General features: G+C 56.0%; 1 protein-coding gene across 20 annotated transcripts in view; it reads left to right on the plus strand.

Moving 5' to 3' along the window:
• Nucleotides 1–27870, plus strand: part of NCOR2 (nuclear receptor corepressor 2) — a 164550-nt gene that overhangs the window by 70748 nt on the left and 65932 nt on the right. For all 20 annotated transcript variants that reach the window (XM_084762969.1, XM_084762956.1, XM_084762975.1 and 17 more), the window contains exons 6-13: nucleotides 2614–2727; nucleotides 6498–6554; nucleotides 11317–11369; nucleotides 17578–17644; nucleotides 21148–21320; nucleotides 22179–22272; nucleotides 24005–24183; nucleotides 27768–27822. In XM_084762969.1, coding sequence (XP_084619095.1) covers nucleotides 2614–2727; nucleotides 6498–6554; nucleotides 11317–11369; nucleotides 17578–17644; nucleotides 21148–21320; nucleotides 22179–22272; nucleotides 24005–24183; nucleotides 27768–27822 — 792 coding nt within the window. The remainder of the gene's footprint in view (nucleotides 1–2613; nucleotides 2728–6497; nucleotides 6555–11316; nucleotides 11370–17577; nucleotides 17645–21147; nucleotides 21321–22178; nucleotides 22273–24004; nucleotides 24184–27767; nucleotides 27823–27870) is intronic.

Below are 27870 nucleotides of genomic sequence, written 5' to 3' on the forward strand. Positions count from 1 at the left end.
TGGCTATCCTGGAACTTGCTCTATAGACCAAACTGACCTCAAACTCAAACAGATCTGCCTGCCTTTGCCTCCCAAATGCTGGGATTAAAGACATGTGCCACTACTCCCCAGCTCAGACCCACCCCGCCTCCTCGGTTTTTTTGTTTGTTTGTTTTCTTTCTGAACACGCGATCTTACTCTGTAGCCCAGGCTGGCCTGAATGAAACTCACTGTGTACAGCAGGCTGGCCTTGAACTCACAGAGGCCCTCTTACTTCGACCCCTTGAGTGCTGGGATTAAAGGAATGTACCACCACGCCTGCCCCATCCCTTTAAATATATGTATAAATTTTGATTTATGTGTCTGTGAGTGTAGGTACGTGCATGTGTGTTCAGATGCCTAGAAGCCGAAAGAGGGCATGAGATAGCCTGGAGCTGGAATTAGAGGTGGTTGTTAGCCACTTGGGTGCTGAGAACTGAACTCAGGTCCCCTGTAAGAGCAGTACACGCTCTTAAAACCACTGACCAGTCTTTTTACTCCACCCCGGCCCCCAAACCAAAATCCCCAAGCATAAGTGAATCATTTTAAAGTTTACAGTTCACAGGCAACAGACCATGGTGTGTAGTTCTTGCTTCCTCCATTGCCCTGAAAGGCCCAGAGCACTAGCCTAGCTCCCCCGCCCGAGCCCCCTCTTGTGACAGTCTGTGGAGCCACATTCAGGACACCTCACACACATGGACTCATATGTTTGCCTTTTGTGTCTCTGGCTTGCTTCTTCAGCATGAGGATTTTGAGGTTTCACATAGAATAGGGGACCCTCACTCCTCTCTCTATGGAAAGTAGTATTTTGCCTCGTGGCTATATTGTGCTGTCTGAACGACTGTTGCTGGTTCTCCTTGGGTATAGACTTGCTGGGTGCCGTGATGGTGGCTCTGTGGGTGTCAGTGAGGTATACCCTGGCCTTTTCCACAATGGCTGCAGCACCTGCAGCCCACCCGCTGCCCATGGGGGTTGCAGCTTTTTTTCTTGTTCTCTTCCAGGGCTATTTCCAGATTGTACCGGTATGGGCTCTGTCACTGTGTAGCATATGTTTGAGGTTATGTGAAGCCTGGGCCCTTCACAGCCCTGCTCACACCAGGCCTGTGGTGCAGTGTCCTTTTGTATCCTCCAGACACCTTTGTAGGGTATGCAGTGTCACTGCCCGGTTACACTGAGGAAGATGCTGAGGGTCAGAGAGGCGCAGTGACTCTGGAGCCCTGAGTGATTGAAACTAAAGTCTGACTTTTGGGATGTGTGCTGTCTTAGACTGGGCCGTAGTGCCTTCACCCTTTGTGTTTGTTAGGCTTCCTGGTGGTGTGTGTGTGCGTGTGTTGTCTGTCTGTGTCTGTCTGTCCCTCCCTCCCTCCCTCCCTCCCTCCCTCCCTCCCTCCCTCTCTCCCTCCCTCCCTCTCTCTCTGCTGGACTGTTAGAGTGGCCACCAGGGGGCACTGCAGGACCAAAGCAGCTTGGCTTCTCTGGCCTCAGCACTGACCCTGCCTCATCTCACTGTTTGTAGCCACAAAACTCTGCCCTGTGTGACTGAACATGCCAGCTGTATATGCACGGCCCAAAGAGTGGCGCATGCTCTGATTGCACTCATGGCACCCTCCGTAGAGCATGCTGGGCATTAGCCTCCTGTGTAGCCTGAGACCCGAGAGTCTTGAACTCTTTGGGCTTGGCATCTGTCTTTGGGGTAAAGGGGACAGCGGCATCAGGAAAGGATTGCAGACATGAGGGGATGGAGGAGGAGAGGGGTCCAGTGTGAAGACACAGGCATGTGCTGGTGATGATAGTGATGCTGAGGATGGTGACCGTTGGGGTGGTAATTAAATGTGATGGTGAGGGTCATGGAGGTGATGCTGGCAGTGGTGATGGTGATTGGTGATGACAATAGTTGTGGTGATGGGGGTGCAGATGGTGATGAGGATGGTGGAGGAGTTGGTGGTAGCAAAGATGATGCTGATAGTAGCGATGGTGATGATGTTGATGGTTAATGATCGTGGTGGTGGTGGTGATGGTAACGATGGTGTGCTGGGACACTTTCTGGTGCGTGGTCCTTTCTGCCTCTTCCAGCACTCTCCAAACAAGCCCCTGGCTTAGTCCTCAGAAGATTAGCAACTCTTCATTTCCAGGGGAGGAATAGGAGGTTCAGAGACACTGAGTAACTTCTCAAGGCTGTGTAGTTGTACAGGTCAGAAGTAGTGTTCATTCTGTGCCTGCAGCCGCTCCTGGAGCCTTGGTGCTTGTGGCGGCAGTGGTGGGTAAGAGTGGCCGGCCCCTTGCAAACCCATTCAGCGCTACACCTGTGTGACCTCGTTAGTCCTCCTTGCAGCCTAGTTAGCAGCTCCTTCCTTTGCACAGATTAGAATTGAGCGCGCCCCCCCCCTCCATCGCTGGGGCAGGATTTGAACCCAGGAAGCCTGGTCCAAGCTGGATGCACAGCCACCGGGGAGCCCAGCTGAGGACAGCAGAATCTCTGGGTGACTCACAGGAAATGGCGATCAGCCTGACTTCCTGTGTGTGGCTGTGGGTTTGTGGGGAACAGCCCTTCAGCTTCCGGCCTGCACCACTCATGCCGTCCCCCCTTCCCTGCAGCAACAGTTGGAGGAGGAGGCCGCCAAGCCGCCCGAACCTGAGAAGCCGGTGTCACCACCACCCATAGAATCAAAGCACCGCAGCCTGGTCCAGATCATCTACGACGAGAACCGGGTACGCCCCGCAGGAGCCAGACACCTTGAACCACAGTGGAGGCTGGCAGGCGGGTGGGGAGGGGCGGGCGGCCCATGGGCCACTGCATGACATCAGGCATCGGGCTGGAGGAGACGGAGGGGCAAGCCGGTCACAGAGATGCATCATCACCTCATACATGCACGGCAGATCCAGTGACACACGTGATGATACCCGTATGAGTACTGCCAGTTAGCTGCCCGGCCGGTCCTCGGGAGGTGTGCGTGGTAGCCGTTCTCACCACACACGGAGAAGCAGACCCAGACACTGGGGTGTGTGTGTGTGTGTGTGTGTGTGTGTGTGTGTGCTGGGATGTGGTAGATGTGGGCTGTAGGGCCTGATCTCAGCCTTGGCCTCTGCTGCCACAGCCCTCCACGACACAGTCCCCCATGACACAGTAACTTTGGACTTGTGAGTGTTGACTGCCCCCAACTGTCTGTATCTGAGAAGAAGAAATCAAAGCCCAGAGAGGGAGCCAGGGAGAGGCTAGGCTTGGCTCCAGCTTGCCTCAGGCTCTGAGGGAGGCAAAAGGGAGACATTGGGGCTCAGAGAGGGCAGGGAAACTGCCTGAGATTGCACAGCAGGTTAAATTTGGGTCTGGGACAGACAGATTGAACTGGCTTCAGGAACCTGTCAGGGAAGGGGCCAGTGAACTGTGGCTCTCTCCATCCATAGTAGACGCATGTTCTTAAAGCCACCTTCCTGCTACCCTTTGCTTAGGCATCCCTCTTTTTTTTTTTAAATTTTGTTTATTTACTTTTATTTCATGTGCATTATTGTGAAGTTGTCAGATCCCTTGGAACTGGAGTTACAGATAGATGTGAGCTGTCACGCGGGCACTGGGAATTGAACCTGTGTCCTCTGGAAGAGCAGACAGTGCTCTTAGCCACCGAGCCATCTCTCCAGGCCCTCAGCTATCCCTCTTTGAGTGATGTCCCCCTCCACTTTTTCTCTCACCCTGAACACCTCCCCACCCGCCCCTGCCCTTCTCCTAGCTAAGGGTGGCATCATAGCCTGGCATAGTAGGTAGGCACTCAGGGTTGTCAAGAGGGCCAGGAGATACGTGACACAATGCGCTAGAGCCATGAGCCTGGAGCTGCCTCCCCAGCTTCCCCTGAAGAATGGTGGGGCCTCGAGCTCCCTGTGATCAATGGGATTAAGTTTTAATCCCTCTTCCTAGCAGCTGCCTCTGCAAAGAGGCGGGACTAGAGCCTGCCTCTTCTGTTCCTGTCCTGGGGGGAGAGGAGGGGGTTGCCCAAGGCTTTGTGCATCTGGAGCACATCTGTCCTCAAGGCCAGCTAGTGGCTTTTCCACTTCCCTGGGAGTTTGTGGGCAGCACAGGAGGGGGTGCATCAGAGTCAGGGAGGGAGCGGGGCTAGAATGGGTATAGGATGGGAACTAGATGGCAGGGGCCACACACCTGCTCACCTTTCTGTGTGTGTGAGTGTGTGTGCATGCGTACATGTGTGACCAACGGAGGGGCTTGGGTGGGCAGGTCCATGGGGTCACCGTGCGGTTACATGGCATACACTTGTGTCTTCTTGGCACATCTGTGGCTACGTGTGCACAGCCTGGGCTCATGTAGACACATGCGCACACTTGAATGTGTTGGTCTAGACGCCACCAGGGCTTGCTTTGTGACATCAGGAGATCATGCAGTATCTGATGGTGACTGAGGCCTTGCTGGCCCCACCTGGCCCCAGGGTCTTCTGGCTCCTGCAAAAAACAACTCTTGATTTCTTGCTCATTTCTCTGGGCACGCTGCCTGGTGGCCTCAGGCAGTGGTGTCTCTCTGGCTCTGGCTACCTTCTGTAGGGTCAGACCTTCAACAGTGTTCTTTTGTAGTTAGAGCTGAGGCTTAGGGGGTTTGGCTGGTCTCCTTGACTGGGGTGTGTCCCTGTGACCTCCGTCCTCTGCCTGCAGTTTGAAGCTGCCCTACTAGACTTCCAAGTTGTCCTACTCACCCTTGGGCGAGGCTGGCGAGGCTCTGATGAGTATGTACCAGCATCTACAGTGAGCTGGCTTTGTCTCCTCATAAGGATGACAGATCATAATGTTTGGCAACCTGCTGTAGGCCAGAGCTGGTGTTGGTGTGGCGGCCAAGTGCCTGCTGTGTGCCAGTGTGATGGGGCAGCCAGGGAGCCAGGCTGGGAAGTGACTCGGCAGAGTCAGGCTGTAGGTCCACTGAGAGCCCTGTGGTCCTGTCTTGGAGCAGGTGTGAGGGGCTCAGTTAGGCCTGGGTGATGAGGCTGCTGCCTTGTTCCTTGTGTCCACACCAGGGAGGTGAGCCTGGCAGGACAGCCACCTCCCTGGGGCCTCTGTCCCCATGGCTGTCTCTATCCAGTGTGTTGGCAAGCAGGGCAGCGTGAGGTCAGGTGAGGGTTGCCTCAGGGCTCTGGAGAGGAAGGTGGGTGGAGCTTGGCAGGTGGTTGGAACAGCATGGGCAGCTGGGAAGAAGTGGAAGGGCCTGGAAGTGGCTAGACCTGTGGAGTTGGGAAGTAGCAGAGCTGGGGGAGGGGCAGCTTCCTGGGAGGCAGAAGATGGTGAGGGAGTGTGTGTGTGTGTGTGTGTGTGTGTGTGTGTGTGTGTGTGTGTGTGTGTGTGTGTGTGTGTGTATGAGTGAGAGACAGACAGACAGACAGACAGACAGACCTGGGATGGGGAGTGGTATGAAAGGGAGTGAGCCTGAGGCAGTCACTGCCTCTGCAGTCTCAGCCACCCTTCCTGGGGTGTCCCCTGTCCCCAAAGAGGGACAGCAGACTTGCAGCACATCCTCATACAAGCTTCTATGGTTTACAGGGCACAGGGTCCTAGAACCCCCGATCCAAGACCCCACTCCAGCTGTGCGAGCGTAGTTCCGGGTGGCCCTGCCGTGTTTGGTGTCCACCCCTTTAGCCTAAACACAAAGTTGGTGCTGATTCCCACAGAGCTGTGCGATACACACTGATATGTCATAGCTGAATCAGTACCCTGGTCACACCCCAAGGCTCTGCACAGAGGAGCCAATAGTGGGGTACTGTTCTAGGCAGAGGTTGGTCTACTTGCCAGCTTGAGCCCACCCACAACCCACTGTCCCTGCTGGATGCCAGTGGGTTGAGGTCGTCCGGTCTCGGAAAGCTCTCGGGGTGACGATGGTGACTCTCCAGCACCTGCCTGCTCTACTCTGCTTTCTGGCACATGGTTTCAGGCTTCGCCTATGTGTCCCTGATCCCAGTCCCTGTGTGCCCCCTCCCCGCCCCCCACCTCCCACTCCCTGCTTCCTGTGAGTCGGCCCTGGTGGTCCCAGTCTGGGCAGATAGCCAGGCGGAGGCACAATGTTGTCTTCATCGTTGGCCTGAGAAGATGAGGTCTAGCCTATTGAGGGGAGCCCCCCCCCCCACAGCCATGGGGCCCTCTGCAGCACGCTTCTGTTTTCCTAATGAGTCCTGGTTTGTGAAGGGAGGAGATAGAGGCCAGAAATAGTCACCCTATTGTGAGATGGGATCCTAGAAGGCTCCGGTGTCCCCTCCCGCTGCTCTGGCTCTGAGGTCAGCAGACACCAGAGGCATCCAAGCCTGGCAGAAGGTAGCGGGCGAGGCTGTAGCTGGTTAGCCATGGTCAGGTCCCTAGCTAGGGCCAACCTGGGAGGGAGCTGGGGGGCTTCCGCAGGGTTGACTGGGGTCCTTGCTGTCGATCGGGATCTAGCCTCATTCCGGAGGCGCTGCCGCCAGTGTGAACCCTTGACTAATTCCACTCCTCTCTTTGTCCCACAGAAGAAAGCTGAAGCCGCGCATAGGATCCTGGAAGGTCTGGGGCCCCAGGTGGAGCTGGTGAGCCAGGCTTGGCTGGGTTGGGGGAGGGGGGATGGGAGGAGTGGGGTGGAGGAATTGGGTTGGACAGCAGGTGTTGGGGGGAGGGGGAGATGGAGGAGGAAGTCATCTACTGCCCAGCACTGTCCCCAAGAGAAGTCAGGAAACAACACCTCCTGATAAGGGCGCTGTTAGCAGATAACTCTTGAATGGCTGCTGGGCTGCGAGCCTGCCCCTGCCTCCGAAGCCTGAAGCCTGCCCACAGTTGGCTGGTCTGTAGTCCCTTCTCTGAGCTTGAGGGCTGTGTTGACTTCTCTGTGCTGCTGCCTGGGACAGTGCCTGCCTGTGGAAGGAAGGTGGCCATGACTGTAATGGTTGTTGTCACCCTCCTGCTGGCCTCAGCTGTGCCACTGCAGGGTAGGGAAGCAGCCCTGGCCTCAGGGGATCTGCTGGGGTGGATGAGGCAAAAGCGCCACCCTCCCCCGCCCCTGCACTTGATGGTGCAGTATTGGTTCACAGGTGGCAGGTGTTGCTGGCCCATTGGTGGACAGGGTGGATGAGCATCTGGGGTGCATGCAAGCAAGCACTCTCGGGTTGTAGATGAGTCCTGGGCACTGTGTGTTTGTGGAAGGCAATTGGGAGGGGACCTCCTGACCAGGTCTATGGTGTACCCTAACACAGTCTGTCCCCAAAGAATCTAGAGCAGACAGATGAGTGCTGAGCTCCTGTACAACCCATGGTGGGCTCTATGACCCCTTCCTGCACCTGGGACCTGGGCAGGGCTGCTGTGCCATCACGGGGGGGGGGGGGCGTCTCTCTCTCTCTCTCCTTTCACACACTAGTCACCGAGTTGTACTGCCCGCTGTCTGTATAGGTCAATCCTTCCAGATGCCTGTGATACCACGGTCTAAAGGAGCCCTGTGTCATCGCTCTTGGTCCTTTACTCTGAATGGAGCCACGCAGCCCATGGCCTTTTGTTCTCTCTCGATCTTTCTGCCTCACCCCGCGCCCCCCTCCCCCAGCATCGGGTGCCTTAGGTTCTCCTACAGTATGGCCTGTGTCAGCGCTTTATCTCTTGGCAGGACTGCATCTTATCTTCCTTTCTCAGCTGATGACACTGGGTGGCCTTTTGTTTTTGTCAACTGGGACTAAAGCTGCACCACCAGAGCAGGGACAGGCAGCATTTGTCTCTCTTGAGTATGTGCCTGGGAGGAAAATTGCTTTCTCCGTTGTTGTTGTTTGTTGTTGTTGTTGTTATTGTTTTACTTCTCTGGAAGTTCCTGGCTGGTTTCTAAGGTGGCTGCCCCGTAGTATATTGCTGTTAGTGGGGGTTTTCTCTTTCTGCCATCCTGTCCAGATTCGAGGGTGTGCAGTAGCATGTGCGGGTGTGCGCGTGTATGGGGCATGATCTTTTTGCCCTTGGGGTAATGTCTGTTGCTTGAGGAGCTCATGGCAGCTGCTCCCTGCTGGTTTTGGTGTCTGGATTGAGGCGTTAGGGGGGCGCTGATGGCCTGCAATAAGGACAGGGAGGGGTCACCTGCTGCTGCTGGTCACTTGCTGTGCTAGTTCTCTGGGTATTGCCACCTTCCTCATTTTCTGGAAGAGGCTCAGGAAGGGTGGCGCTTTGCCCAGCATCACACAGAGAGAGATGAAGGAAGGAGCTTGCCAGCCTGAGTGTGGCCAGGTCTTCCCAGGGCTGCCGTGTATATGCAGGGCTAGCACTGTACTGTCCATGCCAAGGTGCTGCTGACTTGGCTTTGGTTGTTGGGCCACCATAAATTCTGGTGCTGTGCTACAACACCCGGAGCCCAAGCACTCAGGGAAGGGGTTTCTTCCAGCTTACCTGCCGCAGTCCATCACTGAGGGGAGTCAGGGCAGGGACTTAGGTGGAAACCTGAGGCAGAAACTGGAGAAAAACACTTCTCTTTTGCTTCCTCACACGCTCGTGGCTTTCTAGCTTCCTTATACAGCCCAGGACCACTTGCCTAGGGAATGGTGCCTCCCACAGTGGGTTGGACCCTTCTGCATCAGTTAACAGCTAGGACCGTGCCCATAGGACAGTCCTATCTAGGCAAGTTCCTCAGTTGGGCTTTTCTCTCAGATGACCCTAGGTGGTGTCAGGTTGACAGTTAACGTTAACTAAGACAGTCAGGGCTCTTCTCTCCTCAGTTACTGAGTGCATGGGGATCCTTGGCACAGCAGTGACAAGGGAGTGACATCTTGCCCTATGTACCCCAGAGGGAGGAAGATAGGGAGGTAGGAGCATCAGGGATTCTGCCTTGGGAGCCAGGGTATAGTCTGGAGACCTCTATGTAGGCATTGTGTACATGACCCCCACAGCCCAGTGTCTCCCAGGAGGACCCTGCCCTGGGCAGGGACCAGGCTGGCCAGGTGGGAGGCGGTGGCGGGATGCTGCACAGCTCTGAGTCACTTGGCTTCCTTCCTGCTCTAAGGTGTTATTCTGAGAGCCCAGTGTCCCCATGGGCTGGGCTATCACCCCAAAAGCTGGCTTGTAGCCAGGCTGAAGGACACCCACGCCCATGGATGTCCAGGGCTCCAATGTGCAGCTCTAACAGCTTGTCTGTAATGGAGAGGACAGCCCTGCCCTCACTGCAGCAAGATGTAAGCCACCAGGAGTCCTTGTCCCTCCCCAGGTCCAGCCCTTTGCCCCTGTGAAGATGGCCACAAGGTGTTGCCCCGGTGTTGAACCCAGGGGGGGCTCCCCTGGGTGGTTTCCCTACAAGGTCCTCACTGGGGCAGCAGAGCTCCTTAGTGCCTAGGGCCACAGCTTCTTCCTCACTTTCTAGGAGTGGGATTGGGGGCGTCTGTCCCCTGCTGCTCTGTTGGATGTGGGTATTCCTTTTGCCCTCCCATGCTTGACGCATGTTTTGCTTACTGCCCCCGTGCTGGGATCAGTGGATCAGAGTCCACACCCTCTTCCTGCCCCAGTAGGGCTGTTCGAGACATCTTTATAACCAAACAATGGCAAACTGGCAGTGCATCTGGAATGTTCAGGACTATCTGCACATCCTATAAGGTGGGTTCTCCGCTCTGCGCCCATTTCCTAGATGTGAGGAAATTCAGGCTTGTGTGTCCCTGGAGCCTGAGCCCTTAAGCATTGCCCATTTACAGTAGCATTTGTTTTAATTGGCATCTGAGGAAACACGCAGCTGCCCTGGGTACCAGGAAAAGTCATCTTCATAGGCCCCTGCACGTCTGAGATGTGGCCTTTCAAGCTTCTTCTGCAGTATCAGACCTCTTCTCCCCACTAGGCAGGTCTGCAGTGAGTCTAGCTGCGGGCCCTCTTGTTGCCCCATTTATTCTTCCCCTCCTAGGCTAGGGATCCTTCCTTGTTTCAAGCTCTGTGCCCATAGGAGGTGCTGGCCCATGATTCTGCATCACCAGGAGCGCAGTTGAGCCTGGCTGTCTGTGCCCCCGGTGAGTTGCCATAAGGTGGAAGAACTAGTGTCCATGATGCCAGCCTGGCTGCGCCTGCCTTGTCTCTCTGCTCAGTCGGGGCCTGTTGGGGGAAGGAAGCTGGCTTGGTTCCCACACTAGCCTAGAGCTGTGTCTGCCACCTGCAGAAGTTTTCCCCTCGGAGCCTTGGGTGTCTACCCTGCCTGGAGACTTAGGATGTTGTGAGGTTCTTGTGGGCATGGGTGCACAGGAAGGAATGGGTGCAGGAGAGGCAGGCATAGGGTGCAGGAGAGGCAGGCACATGATGCAGCCAGGTGGGGGCGGGGAGGCGATGCAGAGCCCTCGTGGGGTGCTGCTGTTCAGGCTGCAGGCATGTTTGGCCACTGACCGCAAGCTCCCCGTCTGTGCAGTGGGTGGCAACTGCGATGTGAGTAACCACTGTAGTGAAAGCCCTCGTCTCTGCCGTCTGGAAGGGAGCAGAGACCTCTGGGAGGTAGTGAGCAACTTTCTACTTCACCCTTGGGCTCTCCAGCAGGCTGTGTGAGGTCTGTATTTTGGACAGAGGAAGCCATTGCAAGGAGCATGCAGACCATTGACACAGCCTCCTTACACGTGGTGGGTCCCAGACTGCCCACTGTTCTTTCTGTATTCTGAAGCTCTGTTCTCCCATGAGTGTGGCCCCGGCTCTGGGGTTCCCTGCTGAGGGAGCCTAAGGTGTCTCCAGCCCTAGGCCCACTCTTGTTCCTTATAAGGCTGACATTTCTCCAACTTATTATCTGCTGCCACTATGGACACTGTGTGCACACTTGTGTACATATTTGTGTACGTGACCCAGGACTCACGGGCATCTGGCACCTCAGGCCAGCTTCCTCTGCCCAGAGCTGAGGCCTTAGTGGCCTGCTGCAGGCCAGTGGGAAGAGAGAGGTCACTTCTTGGCAGTTGTAGCTGGGCTCTTCAGAGGCTGTGTTGTCTGTGTCTGTCACCTGCCGCCTTCATCTTCTCACTCTTGGTTGTTTTGGTCTATGTGGTCCAGAGGAAGAGGCCTCACTAGCACTAGGACTGTGGGTTTCCATGGTGATGCCAAGTTAACCCTAAGCATCTTGCCATCAATTATTTTGTCTAGGAAGGGTGCCGGGCCTGGTCCCTGTAACATACTTACAGTCTTTTCCTGGTCAGGTCCTGCTTATCCCTGTGTCCTTGATCGCACTCCTAGTGTCTGATTTTTCTGCCAGTGGACGGCTGCTGGTGCCAGGGCTGCAGGCTCTGGGTCTGCGGGCGCGTAGTCTGGGTTCTGGCTGCTGACACTAGCCCACACCACCCCGTCACCTGCCCCATACATCTGACGTGCTTCTTTCTTCCTCTGCAGCCTCTGTACAACCAGCCTTCTGATACACGCCAGTACCATGAAAACATCAAAATGTGAGTTGCTGCCTCAGGGTACCAACCCAGTTCTGGGGATCATGAGTCAAGCCCAAGATGGGCTCAAAGTTGGCCTGGGGGTGGGGGTAGAAGGAGTGGTGCCTTGCCACTAGGGAACAGAGCCTGGAGGTGGGAGGCCATAGTGTCAGGAGACAGGCTCTGCAGAGGACAGCCAGCTCCGGAACGACTAGCTGCCAACTGCGGTGGCGCATGCTCAGTGTCCAATGGGGTGGCTGAAGCACTAATCCATAGACCTCACAGACCATGTCGCAGTGATGAGCCTTTTCCAGATGGAGGTTGGGAAGAGATAATGTCTCTTAGGCGCAGCAGGGACGCCAGGCTGCACTGGCGTCTTATGGTGTCCTTACGCTGGGGGTTGCAGGGAAGAGCTGTGGGAAGATGGCTAGCTTCCTGGGGTGTTTCAGTGGGAGTGGCTCCCATCAGTAGGCTCTGGAGGAGACGTTTCTCATCACCCAAAAACCAAAAGGTGGAAGGGTCTGGAGCACATCGTGGTGTTTTAGGTGTGGGGGTTTGCCATTGTGGCAGTGAATAGGTTTTGGCTGGTGGCATTGGAGCATGGCTTGGTGGGCTCAGTAGGTGGTGATACTGTGATCTGGTCAGTGTCCTGGAAGCTAGTGTCCCTCTTAGCTCTCAAGTATCATTGATGCTGGGCTCTAAGAGATGATTATATGGCTTTAGTAGTTGTGTGTGGTCACACCTCAGCTACCTCTTTTGTCTCCTGGAGCATCGTTCCTTGCTCACCCTGAGGGCCCTGCACCAGCATGCAGTATTGGGTCCACCTACTGCCATGCCTGTGGTCCCATCACTGGCCTGGGCCCACGTCTCTCTGCTTCTCTCTGTGTGGGGCCTGCCCAGCTGACCCTGATCCCCATGGGGAGAGGGATGATGGCAGAACATAGAGGAGAGGCTTGTCACAGTTGCTCTGGGGTCCAGGGGGACATGTGTCACCGAGCCAGGCTTTGAGACATTCATTTTACTCACTCACTCACTCACTCACTCACTCACTCATTTTGGTCACTCACTTGGTCACTTGGTCATTCACTCACTGATGTTGCCAGGTCCTATCCTCACCCCGTGGGGTCAGGACAGTACAAAGGTCTGTCCCCTGCTTTGATTTTTGACAAGCAACGGGGAAAAGTAAGGGGTTCAGTAACCAAGAAAATCTCTGCTCTCCTGAAGCTTGTTCAGCCCTGGCCTTCATGCCCTGGCACTCCTTGGGTGGATTTCTTATGATGTTGGAACAAGGTCTCATTGGGTGGCCCTGGCCACCCTGGAACCTTGTATGTGCTGGGCTTCCAGCATGTGCTGCTGTACCAGGTCTGACGTAGCCGATGACCATGGAACAGGCTGCTGATTTTGTATAGCTTTCATTGCTTAAAGTAAGTGATGTTCGTTATGGGATGTTTCAGTTTATAGAAACAGCCATGATCCCAAGCCAAAGAGGTGTGTGCCCTGGGTAGCACAGGTGACATTAGCCTTAACTAAACTGTGACCAGTGTCACCAGCGCTGATGGAATGGGTTTCTTTGATGCCCCTTTGCCTCTTGAGGCTGAAGTAGGAGGCTGTTGAGTAAAAGGTTACAAAGTAAGACCCCAGCAACATACAAATAAACAACAAACAAACAAACAGCAAGACCCCAATGCGTTTAAAAATAAGTAAGTAAAGACAGAAGAAAGGAAAGTGGGGTACCCTTGTCTCGAACCTGTGCCAGTAGTGGTAGCCACTCAGCCACAAGAGTCTAGCTATTAAGTCATCTGACTCTGAGGGAGTGGCCTTTTTTACCTAAACAGTTTTCTGTTTAGCAAGCCCGTCTGTGAGTGCGTCATGAGCTGTCTCATGCTTAGAGCGCTGGGGCTTGCTGTAGGCACCATTAACATCATGGCCACTGTTGCCCACCTCAGTCCTGTGCCGTTAAATCCACACAGCCTTTACACTGTAAAGAAGTCCTGAGGAGAGAGTGACTGGGGTGATAGGAAAGAAGGGGGAAGGAACTCTGGCCAGAGACCAGGGCAGGATGTCCTGGCTGAAGCCTGAGCAGCTGCTCGGCTGCGTAGAACATCCCAGGCAGATGGGAGCAGCGGTGCAAAGGCCCTGGGGCTGCGCTGCGCTGGTTGAGAGTGCAGGCCGCCTCAGCCACAGGCAGGATCAGTCAGGCCCAGAAGGGTGCACGCTTCTTGTCCTTCCGGCTTGGTCACCAATCTACAAAGATGTGGCCTTTAACGTGGGACGTGCTGGGCTGGGAGTTTATCTTCAGGTTCACTCTGATGGCCACTGGGGGAAAGGTCCTGGGACACTGTGGGAAAGCCCTGAAGAGTTATGGCGGTGAGGTGGGAAGGGTTAGGGCATGGGCTCCAGGCTTGGGTGCTATCTGAGTGCAAAGCTGCCTCTTGACTGGTGAAACAGTACCATCGCTCACTGGGGAGACGTCAGCTCCCTGTGGCCATCGGCTCCCTTGGCACCCTCTCACCCCCGTTCCTACCGCCTAGTGTGGCCTACGGTTGAGTCTGAGGGACAAGTGAGGCGCCTGGGGCTGGGACACGGGTCCTGACATCTACCTGCTTTGCTTTTTAATTTTCATTTGAAACAGCTTTTAGACAGAGTTTATATACAGCTCACGCTTTAAAGTCTGGACGGAGGCTTTCGCTTGGTCATTGAGGTGTGAGTCAGTCAGCAGGAGCTCTGAGCACAGCGTCAGGGGATTCTGTGACTTTTTATTTCTTCCTATTCAAGGACCCCTCTAGCCTTCTTCTCTGTGGCCTTCCATGTTTTGGATATTTCTCAGGGATGTGGGCTGAGCCGTTCCAATGGCTCACAGCCCTGGGGTGGGTGCAGTAGGCAGGGTGAGGTTCAGAGTCCAAGCTCTAAAGACGTGAGTGGCTTCTTCCAGACTGAGACTATTCCCAGAGGGGCCCTGGGTGGCAAGCCCTGTGACAGGATGAGACTCAGGCTCCGGAAGTTTCTTAGAAGGTAGTGACCATGTGACCTAGGTGAAGTGTCAGGAGCTCCCAGGCCTAGGGGTGAGTTAGGTCCTTGCAGAGGCCTGAGGGCCTTTGGGGCTACTGCCTAATAGACTGAGAAAGATCCAGAATGCTCAGCCTGCTAGGGGTTGGGGGGTCATGAGGAGAATTCCCTGAAGGTGGAGCCAAGACCTTTGGAGTCATGTGGCTGCAGAGACTCAGTTCCGACGAAGTAGACTGAGTAGGGTCAGGTTGGGCGTGCGCCTGCAATCCCAGCACTCTGGGGCTGAGACTGTAGGAATGAGTTCGAGGCTAGCCTGGGCTGTCTAGCAAGAGTTGGACAGACAGACAAACCCTGCATGAAACAGTGTTGTCAGAGCTGCTCATGGAGGTAGTGAGTGGCCCATCACCGGGAGGTATGCAAGCCAGGAGTGCCGAAGTTTGCTGTCTTTGGTTTGACATGTGGCAGAACAGAGCAGGGGTCCTATCTTAGTCTGTCAGCTGCGACTAGCCCTGGACCACTGAGGGCCCACTGTGTTTAACACCCCCTCAAGTCGACATCTGTACCCTCCCTGTGGGAGGGGTGCTGGGGGCGGGGGTGTTGTTCCTCAGTCAGTCAGTCCCTCTCACCAAACATGTCTCTGTATGTCTGGTCCACACCAGGCACTGTCTGTCCCTGGGAGACAGCACTGAACGATTCCCCCCTTGCAGTGGGGAGATGGCAAGCTCAGTACTCAGTGTGCAGTGTGACAGCTGTGACAAGGACAGTGAGATTGATCTGGGGGTTGGTGGGGAGCTCCCCCACCCAGGGAGCAGAGCCCGTCACCGCTCCTTGGCTGTCTGCTATAATTGCTGAGAGATAGGAAGTGTCCCTTCCCTGGGGACCTGGCCCCTGTCATTTTAATTTCTCTGCCTGCGTGCCTGGCCATGACTTTCAAGTTAATTTCATGCTTGGCTTCCTGGTGTGGGTGATTGCAGACCTGTGGAGGTCACCTGTGTGCCGCTTGTCGTCCCATGCCTTGCCCTGGAGAATGTCGGTAGCTGGGAGGTTCTGCTACGACACCTGCCACTTGGACTGGGAGCCTGGCCTTAGGGGCTTGGTTTTCTTAGACTCCCCACAGAGGAAAGGCAGCCCCAAGGGCATGTAGTAGGAGGGCTGCGTGGCAGCTGCCAGACCCTGCAGGAGCCTCCATGGCTGGATGGCTGACAAAGTATCAGAGCATAGCAAGATGGAGCTGGGTAGCCAGCCTGGGCTTTGCCTACTTGCTCGGCCTCTGCCAGCAGGCAGCCTCAGACCTCGGCTCTCTCAGGCCTAGAAGGAGGCTCTTCTTTTCCTCATATCCTAGGCTGGCCATCTCGTTGGCGGGATGGGCAGGAAGCCTTTGATCAGGACCCAGGTCACTGGGAACATGTCTCTTGAGGTTCAGAGGCGCCAAATAATTTCTCCAGGGTCACACAGCCAAGCCTTCAAGAGCTTTAGTCCACATTGTCCCTGGGCCTGGCGACCTCAAATAGTCATGTAGCCGTCCCCACCAGGGGGCCAGGCTGGCCTCCTTTGCCACAGTAGGCACAGGTTTTCTAACACCCTTCTTTGACCAGGCATGTGTGGGGCTGCATCTTCCTGTCCCCTGGCACAGTTGGGGTCAGACTCTCCTTGAGCCTCATCTCACCCTGCCAAGCCCTGGACCCAGAGCTTCCCCCATGTTGGTGATTGACAACAGGCCAGCTGATTTTACTGTCTTCACACTGAAGTTTCTGGTTTTTTGTACAGTAGCGCATCAGGATTGGTAGCTCTCAATTCTTTTCTTGCAGTAGGAGGTGGCTGCATTCTCTCTCTCTCTCTCTCTCTCTCTCTGGCTTGTTCTCGCTCTCTCGCACCCTTTCTTCCCTTTCTTGCCATCTTGCTGCTCCTCAGCACAGAATCTCCTCCTCAGACTCTCTGTACAGTGCAGAATAACTGAACTTTGATCCTTCTACTTCTACCTCCCAAGTGCTGAGATTACAAGTGTGGACCGCTGCTCGCTCTCTCTTTCTTTCTTTTCTTTTTTCTTTTTTTCTTTCGAGACAGAGTCTCTCTGTCCTGCTTTGTAGACCAGGCTGACCTCGAACTCACAGTGATTCGCCTGCCTCTGCCTCCGGAGTGCTCGGATTAAAGGCATGCGCCACCACGCCTGGCTCGCTCTCCTTTTCATGTGGTGCCTGGGATTGAACCCATGGCTATGTGCTTGCTAGGCCAGTACTCTACCCACCAAGCTACACCTGGGAGTCACAGGCATAGGACCCCCAGGCTCTCACTCCTAGGCAAGCCCCAGCAATAGCACCTCTTGTTGGGTTGGGGACATGCTGGCAGGATGGGGAAGGTGAGGATCCCTCACCCGAAAAGTGATATAGCTATGAGCTCAGGGTGGAGAGGGCAAGTTCAGGTGTATGACCGCTCCCAAGGCCAGCCCGTCTGTGTCTCCCACAAGACCCAGAGGTCAGGTGCAGCACTCGGTTGTGTATTAGGGTTGTGGGGAGTAGGGAAGGTGCTGGCTCTCTGTTGCTTGGGCATGGGGTGGGGTGCATGGGTCCTGGATCCCGTCTCTGCTGTGCCTCAGGATTTCTGTTCCCTCTTTGCAGTCTGAACTTTCTCCTGCCTGCCTGTGTCTTTTCTCTACCCTCCACCTCCATTTTCCAAATCTTTGTCCATTCTGAGGTAAATCTCTGTTCTCTTCTGTCTCTCCCTCTCTTTCCCTTCTCCCAGTTCCTCTCTCCTGCCCCCTCTCTGACCCTGGTCCTCTCCCAATGTCTCCACCCTTTTTTCTCTCCTCCTCCTCCTCTCAGAATTCCCCGCCCCTTTCCTCAGTAGTACTTGCAGCGCTTTGTGGGGCCTATGTGGTCAAGTGGCTTGTTCCATGCTGAGTGGAGCCTGCCCTTCTCTCCAGAGCTAGAGACCCCTCCATGCCTTTAGCAGCTCACAGCACAGGGTCCCCAGGCCACAGCCACTGGAATGCCCAGGCCACATGACTCATTTGCCTCCAGGCAGCAAGGGGTTGAACTCTGTTGATTGGTACCCTTGGCTATGACTCAGCAGGATGGGTAGGTTGGCAAGCAAGGGAGGTCTAGGAGTGGTGGGTGGTACTGGGATTTTGAGGAGGACAGGGTGGGCTCCTACTGACTGAGGACCAGTGCTGATCAACTGGGCTCCTGCTGAGAACTGGCCATCCCTGACCCCTGTCTGTGCTCCCCAGAAACCAGGCGATGCGGAAGAAGCTGATCCTGTACTTCAAGCGGAGGAACCACGCACGCAAGCAGTGGGTGAGTCCTGTCCCATCCCGTCCTCTCCATGGCCTGTATAAGCAGTGTGTGAGTAATTCTGCCCCTTCCATACGATGTGCAAGCAGTGTGTGAGTCTAATTCTGCCCCTTCCATATGATGTGCAAACAGTGGGTGAGTCCCGTCCCGTCCTCTCCATACCACAGGCAAGCAAGTGGGTGAGCCCAGTCTCTTCTGTCTCTTCCCATCCTGTCTTTTCTGTGCTTTATGAAAGTAGAGGATGCGTCCTGCTTCCATTCTGCCCCTCTCTTGAGTCCCCATGGCTGTCCCCTCTCCTCCATCGGTGTAGTGCGTGAGGCCATGCTAGCCAGGCCCTGAGGTCCCTGTTGGCTCTGCAGCTGTTGGGGGTAGGTGTTGGGTCACAAGAGAATGCTGTAGAAGAGCCAGAAAGGCGGCAGCTGCTGTGGGGTGGTCGGGCTTGAGGGTTAGGCTCCTGACCCCTTCCCAGTCCACAGGAGCAGGGGAGCCACTGAAGCCAAGGACGGGGTCTTAGGTGCACCCTAAAATACCCATCATGGGCTTTGGCGCCCAGAAAGGTTGTAGGGAGAGATGGAAGCTGAGAGTGCCCTGAGAAGTGAGCCTTCCCCTCCCCCAGCCAGGACCAGCCATTGGAAAGCAGTGAGGCCCCTGGTCTGGTCTGGTTTGTGGTTCCTGGGTAGTGGTCCTGCTTCATAGAGTGCCATGAGGGACGCGAGGGACCCTGAGCAGCTGCACTTTGACCCACGGGAGATCAGGGTAAAGGATGGAGGCCGGGTATCTGTCGTGTTGCCTCAGTTGACAGTGTAGGATTGACAGCTTATCATCACCCCTGTTTACAACGTGCCAGAACTGTGTAGCTGTTTTGATCATGCCTTTAGCTCCCTCGCCTACATGCTGTTTACCTTGTGGTCCTGAGTCTAGGGGAAGCTACCCTTCCTGGGCCCTGTGTGTGGCTCAGGCCCACATGCCAGCTCTGAACTAGGGTTAAGCTTTAGCCAGACGTGATGTCATCCATTCCACTCAAGCTGGGGGCTGCTGGGAGATAGTGGGATGGGGGTGGGGGTGGAGGCAGTGAGGGTGGGGAGGCTAGGAGAACGGTCAGAGAAGGCAGAGAGGGTGGAGGCTGGCTTGACAGGCTCCTCTCACCTGCACCTGACTCTTCCTGGCCTGAGTCAGCTGGGGCCGCAAGGTGGTCCCTGCCTCCCTTCTCAGAGTCAGGCCAGCCTGGTACTTGCAGGGGTATTCCGTGCCTACAGCTATGTAGTAAACAGAAGGTAGTAACTAAATACTGTGCTTGCACTGAGGTGGAATGAATCAGGGCTTGTCCCCACAGCCCTGTATTTAAGGCAGGGAAGCTGAGGGAGAGAAGTTAGCTCGTGGCACCGGGGCTGTCTGGTTCCTGAGGCTGTGTTCAGACCCTCTCATCCCCGCTTCCGGGGTGGAGAATGAGGTTCCAGCTGAGCTCGGGATGGGGATGGTGTCCTGTGAAGTAGAGGAGAAATGGCCATGCGGAGATGGAGGGAGCTCGGAAGGGAGAGAGCGAGGCGGGTGCAGACCCTTGCTGAGTGAGGACATGGCGGGTGTCATGGACCTGGGACAGGCAGCAGCCCAAGGCACTCAGCAAAGGACTGTTGACGCCCATCCTCAGCCTGGGGCCACCAAGTGCATTCGTGATAAATATGCTGTTAGCACGGAGACAGGAGAGCAGCCCCAGGAGCACATGCGCAGACCACAGGACCGCAGGTCCCTGCTGCAGTTGGTTGAGGACAAGGCAGGCATGGAGGTCCACTCAGCACCCTACAGTTGTGCTGCCATCCCCCAATGCCACCCGCAGCCTGCCCTGAGCTTCTAGCCTCAGCTTTGTCAGAGGTCCCATGTCAGAGGTCGCTGCAGCTCCAGCAAGGAGCCACTGACGTGGAGGAGGATTTGGGGTGGGTTTGGAGTCTTAAACTCCATGACTCTGAGGACTTGGGGGGAGGGGGGGCTATATTATTAGAGATAAGGGGGAGGAGGGTGACTCTGCAGCCCCGCAGGCCCACCTTAGGGAGGGAAGGCCTCCATTTTGCAGGAGGAAGAGGCATGAAGAGCTCGGAGTGCCACTTCGTTTTCTCATGTCCCAGCCCAGAGAGGCTGGACCCCCAGGCCTTCCCGACTCAGCTCTGCTCCCCTCCTCTGTTGTGAGTCAGACCCCAGGCCACGGCCATTCCCTGCGAGCCCTTGGTGCTACCCAGAGAGGAGTCGGCCTCACTTCTTCTTATGGGGCCAGGTGTGCCAGAGACCAGTGAGCCACATTCCCACCCAGCGGAGACTGGCAGGCAGGCAGGTCTGCCCTCCTCCTCGGGCCTGAGCTCCCTCCCCGAGAGCAGTGTCCCACTGTGGGTCCTCCATGGACCAAGCGCCCATTACCGCCCACACACAGCACCCAGGAGGTGGAGACAGACTGTGGCAGGCCACACTGTGGCTTGACCTAGACAGAGACTGTCCTGACGCAGACAGAACCTCCTCCCCGGGAGCTGTTTGGGCCTTTGTGCCGGTGCCTGGGGCAGTGGAGCAGGTGGGACGGTCCTGAGGTCTTGGGGCCCTTTTGCTGGTCTGCAAGGTATAGGTCATCCCTTAGCTCCAGAGTCCTCTGCTGTCTCCGCCCTTTGGCCTTACTAGAATGTTCTCTCTCTCTTTCATTTGGGCCTAGGCTGGACTGGTGATGTCAGCCTGTCCTCTCAGCTGGGGTCTAACACCCCTGGGCTATCGTTCACCTCTTATTGAGCCAAAGATACAGGGAGCTCAGGGTCAGAGGTTAAGCACACTGTGGCAGGTATCAGGGCACACAAACATATCCAAGATGTTATATGTGGCCACGTCGCCTGTCCTTCTGCCACTGTTCAAGGTGAAAGTTTGAAATGGTCTCCTTGGATCAACACGGGGTGTGGCTGTGCTCCGGGCTGCTTAGTGGTTAGATGTGGAGGGGCACTTCCTCATCCTGCAGGAGAGGGCAGAACTTTCTTCCCCAGTGTCTGCTAGGTTTTGGACTCTTAGATTTGGGGAGTGTGGCTGCACCAAAGACCAGGGACAAGGAACTGCCTAGAAAGCGGATGCTGCCTGGGGACATCTTTCCTGGGCCGCAAGAGCTACAGAGCCATGCTGCCCAGGACGTCTTCCTACAGTGGTGGGGCCTGGCTTGGTCTGCTGTGCAGTGTCCATCGTGGCTGTTGTGAGCACAAGGCATTGGCTACAGCCTCTTGGTCCAGGGATATTTCTCATTTGGTTCTGTGACTAAGAGAAAACTTGGCAGGGCTGGTGGCTTTTGAGCCGGATAATACCCCTGCAGAGGAGGTCGGCCTCTGATGGTCATATCAGTGGGACACGCATGGCTTCCAAGGGGCTAGCAGCTGTGTGAATGTGACAGAGTGAGTGTGTGCACCTGTCCATCCCTGTCTGTCCATGTGAGTACGGTGGGCAGTATCTGGTCCTCACCAGCATGCTGCCTTCTGGCCGTGCCTCCCCCACAGGAACAGCGCTTCTGCCAGCGCTATGACCAGCTCATGGAGGCATGGGAGAAGAAGGTAGAGCGCATTGAGAACAATCCGCGGCGGAGGGCCAAGGAGAGCAAGGTGAGGGAGTACTACGAGAAACAGTTCCCGGAGATCCGCAAACAGCGGGAGCTGCAGGAGCGTATGCAGAGGTAAGGGTCCGCAGAGGACAGTGCACGCAGGGGTGAGGGTGTGCGGAGCTGAGGGCAAAGAGATGAGCCCACATTAGGAAGAACACGTGCATGGGCGAGCGCTGGCAGAAGTGAGGGCCCCGGGGGGTGAGGGCACAGAGATGAGCCCATGGAAGGGAACATACCCAGGTGCAAGTGCATGTGGAGGTGAATGCTGTGCTGGTCCATGTGCGTCCTTGGTGGCCTGAGTCACACCAAGTGGCATCACAGAGCTTTATACTTACAGCTAGGGACCCTTAGCACCTGCTGGGCCCAGAGCCATCACTCAGGAGTGTCTCCTTGCTGTCCTCAGTCCTCCTACCGTACCCCTTGAAGCAGCTGGATGAGACTCTGGCGGGGGGCGGGGGGGGGAAGGGGGCACGTTACGGGGATGGTTGCACCCAGCTCCTCACTGTGGCCATGGGGGTAAAAGTTCTCAACAAATGAGCCTAGTTAGGTGTGGTCACTTACATCCCCAGCCTCATCGGGCTTGTGTCACTGACTGACAACAGCAATATGGGTTTCAGGAGCTTACCTGAGGCTCAGAGACCTGCTCCTGGCCCTCAGGCTGGAGGCAGCCTTGGGCTACTGCTGTGTGTCTGTCCTTTGTTCATGGGAGGTGGCCTGCTACCCCTGTTAAGCCTCATGGGTTAGCAATACTGAGGGCCTCCCCAGCCTCCCTGGGTTTCAAGCCTATGGCGAGATGTGAAGGCGGGAGGCCCAGCCTTGATCTCCCTCTCTCCATGCACCTGCACTTACCTTCTAGAATGTTCTGCCTCCTGGTCCCAGCCTAGCCTCTCAGTAGACTGCTGGTCCTGACTGTGTCCCTCTGGTCTCCAGCAGGGTGGGCCAGCGTGGCAGCGGGCTCTCCATGTCGGCTGCCCGCAGCGAACATGAGGTTTCCGAGATCATCGATGGCTTGTCTGAGCAGGAGGTGAGTCCACAGTGACCCCATAGGCTCCCCATTGCCTCTCTCCTTCTTCGTGTCCCTTACATGTGTTGCCTGCCACAGCTTTCAGTTCAGAGGCTGATGACAGGCGTGTGTCAGAAGCAGTGTGGGCACACTGGCAATCCCCAAAGGGCAGAGTTGATGGGGATGACAGCAAAGGGAGGGTGGCCTGGAAGGACATAGTTGGGGAAGTTCACTGGTCTAAGCCTGTGGTGCCCAGAGGGACATCAGGAAACTGGGTTGAGGGACAGAAATGAGCACACACAAACCGCCCTCCTTCGCCCACTGCCGTGGTTCAGGCTCTCTGTTGGCCGAGTTTGGCAGAACTGGTTAAGGGGGGGCCCATCAGTGAGTGCAGCTGGGCCCAGCTGAGGACTGTCCTACAGAAGCCTGCCTTCCCACCTGGCTGCCCTTTTATTCCTCCCTGGGTACCCAGGGCCAGTATTGATGACCCCAGTTACAGTCACTGTCCCAGAAAAGGCTATGAAGCAGAACAGGCCCTGCAAGGGGCCACTTGGGGCCTGTCCCCTTCTGGTCTGTGGGCTAGGTGTCCAAAATGGCATTTGCTCCCATGGCCAGCACCACAGTGGACTCAAAATACCATGTAGCAGGACCCTTGCTCCTTTCCTGGTAGCCCTGCTCTCAGATGAGGTGGTCATAGCACCCATGTCCCCTTTGAGCCCCTTGAGACTGTTTACATGGAAACTAAGCCAGGGGCATCAGACACAGCATCCGGTGTCACTTTTGTGGCTGTTCTCCAAGTTGAGTTTTGTTCCTTCCAGCACTGGGTGGGCACCAGGGATGGCTGCGTAGGCTGTCTCTTTGTACACGCGACATTCCCGTGTACCCATCAGCCTGACCAGCTCGGGCCTTGCACCCCACTGTAGTGCAATGTCCCTAGATGCCTGGCCATGAAGGGACGCCCACTTGCCATAATTCTGTTGGAAAACCTCTCCTCCTCTGGTGGACAGAAAGCAGAACTTGAGAAGCCACAAGCTACAGCCGTGAGGCCGTCCTTGCTGGCAGGCACGTCACGGGCTTCAAACCCTTGTCCCACCAATGTGGATGCAGACATGACTTTCATTTCCTCTGGAAGCAGAAAGAAGGTGGCAGTCTGCCCACACATTGGACGCTTCCCTGGGTCCTAGCCACACAAGCCCTTAGGGGAGCCATTGCCAGAGCAAGGCTGGAGGGAGACACTGTCTGATTCAGAACAGAGGATGTCGGGCAGGAGATGTTGGGTGGCTTCTCCCTAACATGGACAGGCCACAGAGGGGCTGGGCAGGCCAGGTCCTCAGGGCATGATAGAAAGGCCCGGGTGTGAGGCCTGGGCAGGAAGGTGGCCAGGCTCTCTGCATGCCCTGTGCCGTGCCCTGGATTTTTCTGGCTTGGAGCCAGACCTGTGCCGTCCCGTGAGTGCGTGGAGCCAGGCTGGGCCATGTCCTGTCTCTGCCCTCGCAGTGTTTTATTACGCTGCCTTTGTGGGGGTTGAGATTCACAGCCTCTCCTGCCACAGATAAGGCCTCATTCTCTGCACTGAATTTACAGCTCTTGCCTTCCTCACCGTCCCACACCTCTAAATCCTCCCCAGCGCCAGCCATGGCCTGCTTTGAATTCATTATCCCTCCCCTAAGGAATGTCCAAGGGCCAGCACACCCGCCCCTCACCTGCTGGGCCCTTCGCTTGCCCTCTGACCCCACCCTTTGCTCCGCTGCAGAACTTGGAGAAGCAGATGCGCCAGCTGGCCGTGATCCCGCCCATGTTGTATGACGCGGACCAGCAGAGGATCAAGTTCATCAACATGAATGGACTCATGGATGACCCCATGAAGGTGTACAAGGACCGCCAGGTCACCAACATGTGGAGCGAGCAGGAGAGGGACACCTTCCGTGAGAAGTGAGTGTCTGCTGAGGTTGCCTGTGACCTCTGTCCTCACACCCTGGTCACAGGGACAGTCTGTCCAGAACACTCCTGCTCTCGTGGTACACTAGGGTCCTTGGCCTCTCTCTGCCTGCATCTCCATGTGAGTCTAGTGAATAGATGTGTAGCTCCTGTCCCTCACAGCGTCCAGCCAGGCAGTTCCCCCCATAGGTGCAGGCACCTAACAGAACAGGCTACAGAACTGCATATGGCGGAAGCAGGAATGGGAGAGGCTGTGGAGGGAAAGGGAAAGCCAGGGCTTCGGTGATAAGGAGCAGGCTGTGGTAGGAGATGAAACCTCGGCTGGGTGTGGTGGCCAGTGGACTTTAACCCCAGCACTGGGGAGGCAGAGGCAGGGGCATCTCTAGGAGTTCCAGACCAGCCTTGTCTACACAGAGAGACCCTGTCTCAAAAAGTGGAACTCTGGAAGGCTCCTGGGTGACAGTGTTGGGGGAGACGAGTGTGGAGCTCCTGGGTGAAGAGAGACCATTGCAACCCAGGGTGAGGACCTGAGATGTGCTATCTAGACAGAGAGAGACATTCCCCCATTTCAGGGGACCCCAGAAGAGGTGGTAGTGCGAATGTTACGGTAACAATCTCATGTATGTTATTTGGAAAAGTACCCTGTAAACATTTCACCTAGAAGCAGAACCCCCTCCTCAGAGAGGACCCAGACCTCTGGGGGGCCGAAAGTAGAAACCAAAGCAGAGACAGAGGCTTGAATGTGGCCAGGAAGGCCTGCTGGGAGCGGGCTTCGTGCACTGCAGGCCTTCATTGAACAGAGCAGCTGCTGACCTGTTTTCCCTCCAGAGAGGCCCTCGTCTGACCCAGAACTTTCCCAGATGCCTGCTTGGGGAACGGTTGTCTGGGGTCAGGCTGTACCTCCCCTTCGAAAGGCACACTGTACAACAGGCTGGCCTCACCCTCAGATCAAAGACAAAGCTTGTAGACTTCACAGAGCCTGGGCACAAGTGACAGCCTTCAGCCTACAGTGTAGCCTTTGGCCATGGAAACACAAAAGACTCCTCAGAGGGATGGTAGAGTGAGTGTCTTGTCCCCAGCACAGATCAGCAGGGGACATACCCCAGGGAGCAGCTTGGGCAGCTCTGGTCAGGGGCTCTTGTCCTTTGTCTCTTTATGTGTGTTTTATGACCCTGACTCAAGACAGTGGTCCTGCAGTGACTGAGGCTGTATGCCGAGTCCCCTGGTGGGCCTGCTATTGTAATGGATGCACTCTTCAGGGAGCTTTCCTTGGCTGAACCTTCCTAGGGAGTCTCGGTGCTCTTCAGACTGCCTGATTTACTCTGTTAATTCCATAGCTGACAAACCAGTGACCCAGGCAGCAGGCGTCTACTGGTGTCTACCTACGCAAGACACGGCCACACCATGTGGGTCTTTGAAGGGTCATGGTCTCCCCAGAGGGCTTAATTGCCAAGGTGCTGATGGCGGCCAGCCTGATCACTCAACCTTCCCTGCACAAGCCAGCCTCAGTTTCCTCCTGTGTAAAATGGGCATTAGCCATATAATACTCTGATTGTGTTACTGGAAGCTCCATGGTGGGACAGCCCAACATAGGCTGGGCTCTTGTGGGAACCGGCCTGGCACTGCGGATAGCCACTTCTGCCCTGAGAGATGCTAGGGTACCCTGTCCCTTATGTGAAAGGGCGGTGATTGGCTTAAGACCTTTGGGTCCTTGTGTTTATTTCGAGTCCTATAGTGCATATTTCTTCTCAGGGTCAGTCACAATAACAGTTGTTAAGTCCACGTGAAAAGTTGTTACTCGGTGTTTTTTAGGGGACACTAAGTTCGGGAAGGCCAAATATGGTTTGCACAGGCCCAGGTGGTACATGGATGTGCGTGATCATGTGAGTGAGTGCTTATGTGTGTGTGTAAAACTTGGGTTGCCTGGTTGTTTTTGTTAGTGGGTAGTGGCTGCTGCTTTGTTTTGGAGACAGTTTCATAGCTCAGGCTGCCCTCAGACTCATTGTTATAGCCAAGGCTGACCTTGACCCCCCTCCCCCACCCCCCACCTCCACCTCAGCCTCCTAATTCCTAGGATCACTTGGGCATGAGCCACCATGGCCTGCCCATACTTGTTTGTTTGTTTGTTTGTTTTAGGCAGGGAGGACTGCTTTATGCAGCATAGGCTGCCTTTGAATTCTGAAACTTCTCTGCCACAGTTGACTTCTTTTTCCGAGTCATATTGGCCTATGATTAGTTGAACCATAGATGGAGAAAACTCGTGCATGGTCCCTTAGCAGCGGCATGAAATGTCTGGGCCAGGCTGAACTCAGGACCTCGTGTGCCTATCTCATGGACAGGCTGCCTCCGGGCCAGGCGTTTAATTTTCTTCTTTTTTCTTTTTGTAGTTTTCAGATGAGGCCTCACTAAATTCTCCTGTTTGGTTTGAAACTCACTGTGGCCCAGGCTGCCTGTTGGTTTCTGGGTTATAAGTTGTCAGGCCTGGCTCTGCCTGTCTCCGGTGAACTGTGGTGGGAAGGGACAAGTGTCCCTGGGACCCATCACTGCCTTGGGGAAATCCTATAGAAGGGATGGGGGCGGGACAAGAGTGGTAGGTGCCCTAGGCTTGCCTGCCACCTGGGTGGACCGGGCCCTGGCAGGGTAGCCCGCCATCCTGCCGCCCTGCTATGCTAGCTCTGCTTCCTTGGGAAGAGCTTAGAGGCCCTTCCGGATTCCCCCGGTGTCTGGCGGGGCGGGGGTGGGGGGGGCGGGGGGGGTGAGCGGGAGGGGCCTCTGGCCTACTTCCCAGCCACCTGGAGGCCAGGCGGGGGCAGCCCAACACAGGCTGGGTTCTGGTGGGAACTGGCCCGCTACTGCTGGCAGCCATTTCTGCCCAGGAAGATGCTGGGGTGGTGGCAAGTCGTTGGAGACAAGGGGACAGGCCCAGTGACGCCACCCAGCACCCTTGGGGTGTAAGCAGGCCCTGACCCTGGCCCCACCCCCACGGCTGCCTGGCCCTGACATTTCAGCTGGCCGGCTTTCCCAGTAATGTTCAGGCTTCGCAGGAAGCTGGTGGCTTGCCGCCAGTTCCCGCCACCCCCTGCGGCTCCAGCCACTTTTGGCTTTTCCTGGGCATCCGAGGCGAGGCCCTGCTCCAGCACCGGGAGGCCTTATCGCCTGGCTTGTCTAACCTCCTCATGGCAGGCTTGGCGTAGGCCAGGCTGGCCTGGGCCTAGCTAGGACCAGCTTCTCAGACTCAGCTGGGGAGAGAGACAAAAGCAGATCTTTTGGTTGGGGTGGGGGGGCGACCCAATGGAGAGCTGAATGCCGTGTCCTCATTTTTCCTGGAAGCCTGCGGCAAGACAAACAAATGTATTTTCAAAGGCATTACAGCCAGTGAGTGAGTCACTCGGAGGAACGCCCTGGACCCTGGTCCCTGCCCCGCAGCCCTTCCCACGCCCTGAAGAGCTGCTAGTGGGGCGGCGCCCGCCAAGCCAGGCTGGGGTGGCAGGCACCAGGGCACTCTCAGCTCTTGGTTGTTCAGTGGGGCCTCCCTCAGCCTCACCCTGGCCTCGACGTCTGTCTTTCTCTTCCTCCAGGTTCATGCAGCACCCCAAGAACTTCGGCCTGATCGCCTCATTCCTGGAGAGAAAGGTGAGTGTCTATCCCTGGGTGGCAGTGCTGGGCACTTAACCCAGCTTG

The sequence above is a fragment of the Acomys minous genome (genome assembly GCF_964271855.1).
Source record: "Acomys minous genome assembly, chromosome: 16".
Lineage (NCBI taxonomy): Eukaryota > Metazoa > Chordata > Mammalia > Rodentia > Muridae > Acomys > Acomys minous.